Genomic DNA, 1,864 nt, shown 5'->3' with positions numbered 1-1,864 from the left:
TTCACATATTCAAAACAAAAATAAAGTGTGGCAGAATTTCAATTCTATGTACTCATGGTTGTGATTAATCCAATTGGGAGAAGATTTATATGTAACTAGAATTTTAAAATATCTGGTTCATTAGACTAAAATTATGTTTTCAACATCTGGCCATCCCTTATCCTAAATCCAGGCTAAAGGTTGTCTTCAGTGAAGATTAGAACTTCTGGTATAAAGGCTATTGAGCATTTTTCAAGTCTATTTTCCATCTTTGGTATCCACCTTTTTCACCCAACTTTCACCTATGAATCTAAGAAGTTGTAGCATGCACAATGCTACATCCAGGTAAACCATTTTAGCATATAGGCAAAATGTGCCCCAAGTCAGGGGGAGAAGGCAAAAGACTCTTAGACCTCCGTATATAACTATGGAGGCTATCACAAAAGGTAAGGCAGCAGAATTAGAATAGGGCAAGAAAGGAGATCACCTCTTCTTGTCAACTAATACTGTTCAGGACCACATTTAGGGTTCCTTCAGTATCCAGATATACTTGAATGGTTTGCCATTTCCTTCTCCAGCTCATTTTACAGATGAGGAAACTGAGGCAAACAGGCATTCCCAAGATCATACAGTTAGGAAGTGTTTGAAGCCAGATTTGAACTCATAAAGATGAGTCTTCCTAACTCTAGGCCTATTACTCTTTACACTTCACTTCCTAGCTGCCCAATGACCACTTTTGTTGTTCTTTTTATTGTCTGGCTTAGTTGATTATTCATGTCTGACTCTTTGTGACCCCATTTGGGGTTTTCTTGACCAAGAAACCAGAGTAGTTTGCCATTTCCTTCTCCAGTAGTCAAAATACATCCAAAAAAATACAAAATATTTTTTTTAGTGGAGTAGGAAGGATACTCACAACCAGGAAAGTCTAAAGATCAATCTTTTCCCATTGAATATATATGGCAAGGACATCAACCAACCCAGTGTGAAAGGTCCCCAGAAGTGTGCTCCCTTCCTTTTGGCTCAAGGAGCATCTCTCTTCGAGTTGAAGTGGACAAGTTCATGAAACCCGGGAAGGTGGTGCTGGTCCTGGCCAGACAGTACTCAGGGCACAAAGCTGTCATTGTGAAGAACATTGATGGGACTTCTGACAGGCCCTACAGCCATGCCTTGGTGGCAGGTATTGACTACTATCCTCACAAAGTGACAGCAGCAATGGACAAAAAGAAGATTGCCAAGAGATCAAAAATCAAATCATTTGTGAAGGTTTATAACTGCAACCATCTCATACTCACCAGATATTCTGTGGATATCCCATTGGACAAAACAGTTGTCAACAAAGATGTGTTCCATGACCCTGCACTGAAATGGAAGGCCAGGAGGTAGGCTAAGGTCAAGTTTGAGGAAAGGTACAAGACAGGCAAATGCAAGTGGTTCTTCCAGAAGCTACAGTTTTAGAACTACTATGTTGGTCAAAAAATAAAATGTTTATTAAAAATTTTTAAAAAGAATATATATGGCAAGAATGCAGCCAAATAAGCATTGGGACAAGCAAGGCATTTAAGGCAAAGATGGGAAAAGACTGTGGGCAAGATTTCTTGAAGTTACTTATAAAGTAAGAACCAACATGATACAAGAGGGTCAAGAAGTCCCTGGGGTCAAGTCTTCCCTATGACATATATTAACTATTTAACCCTAGACAAATCAATCCATTAATTATTTGCCTTCTGTGTATCAGACACTCCAAAATACATTGGATTAAAAAAAAGGCAAAAGTCAGTCTTCACTCTCAAGGGGTTCAGAGGCTAATGGGAAAGACAAAGCGCAAGCTACTGTATAACAGCAAATTATGCAGGATAAATTAGAGACAATCAAGTAGGAAAGACAC

The 1,864-nt window shown here is 39.0% G+C and overlaps 1 protein-coding gene across 1 annotated transcript; it reads left to right on the top strand.

The window, feature by feature from the left end:
- The first annotated feature begins 1,038 nt into the window (after nucleotides 1-1,038).
- LOC141500470 (large ribosomal subunit protein eL27-like) lies at nucleotides 1,039-1,446 on the top strand. Its single transcript, XM_074203651.1, has one exon. The coding sequence runs from the start codon at nucleotides 1,039-1,041 to the stop codon at nucleotides 1,360-1,362; it is 324 nt and encodes a 107-aa protein (XP_074059752.1). The 3' UTR covers nucleotides 1,363-1,446.
- Nucleotides 1,447-1,864: the final 418 nt, after the last annotated feature.

This window comes from Macrotis lagotis, chromosome X (genome assembly GCF_037893015.1).
Source record: "Macrotis lagotis isolate mMagLag1 chromosome X, bilby.v1.9.chrom.fasta, whole genome shotgun sequence".
NCBI lineage: Eukaryota > Metazoa > Chordata > Mammalia > Peramelemorphia > Peramelidae > Macrotis > Macrotis lagotis.
This window is presented reverse-complemented; position numbering and strand designations above follow the sequence as displayed.

Coding starts and splice junctions, on each gene's coding strand:
- LOC141500470 (XM_074203651.1), top strand. CDS start 1,039: ATGAAACCCGGGAAGGTGGTGCTGGTCCTGGCCAGACAGTACTCAGGG.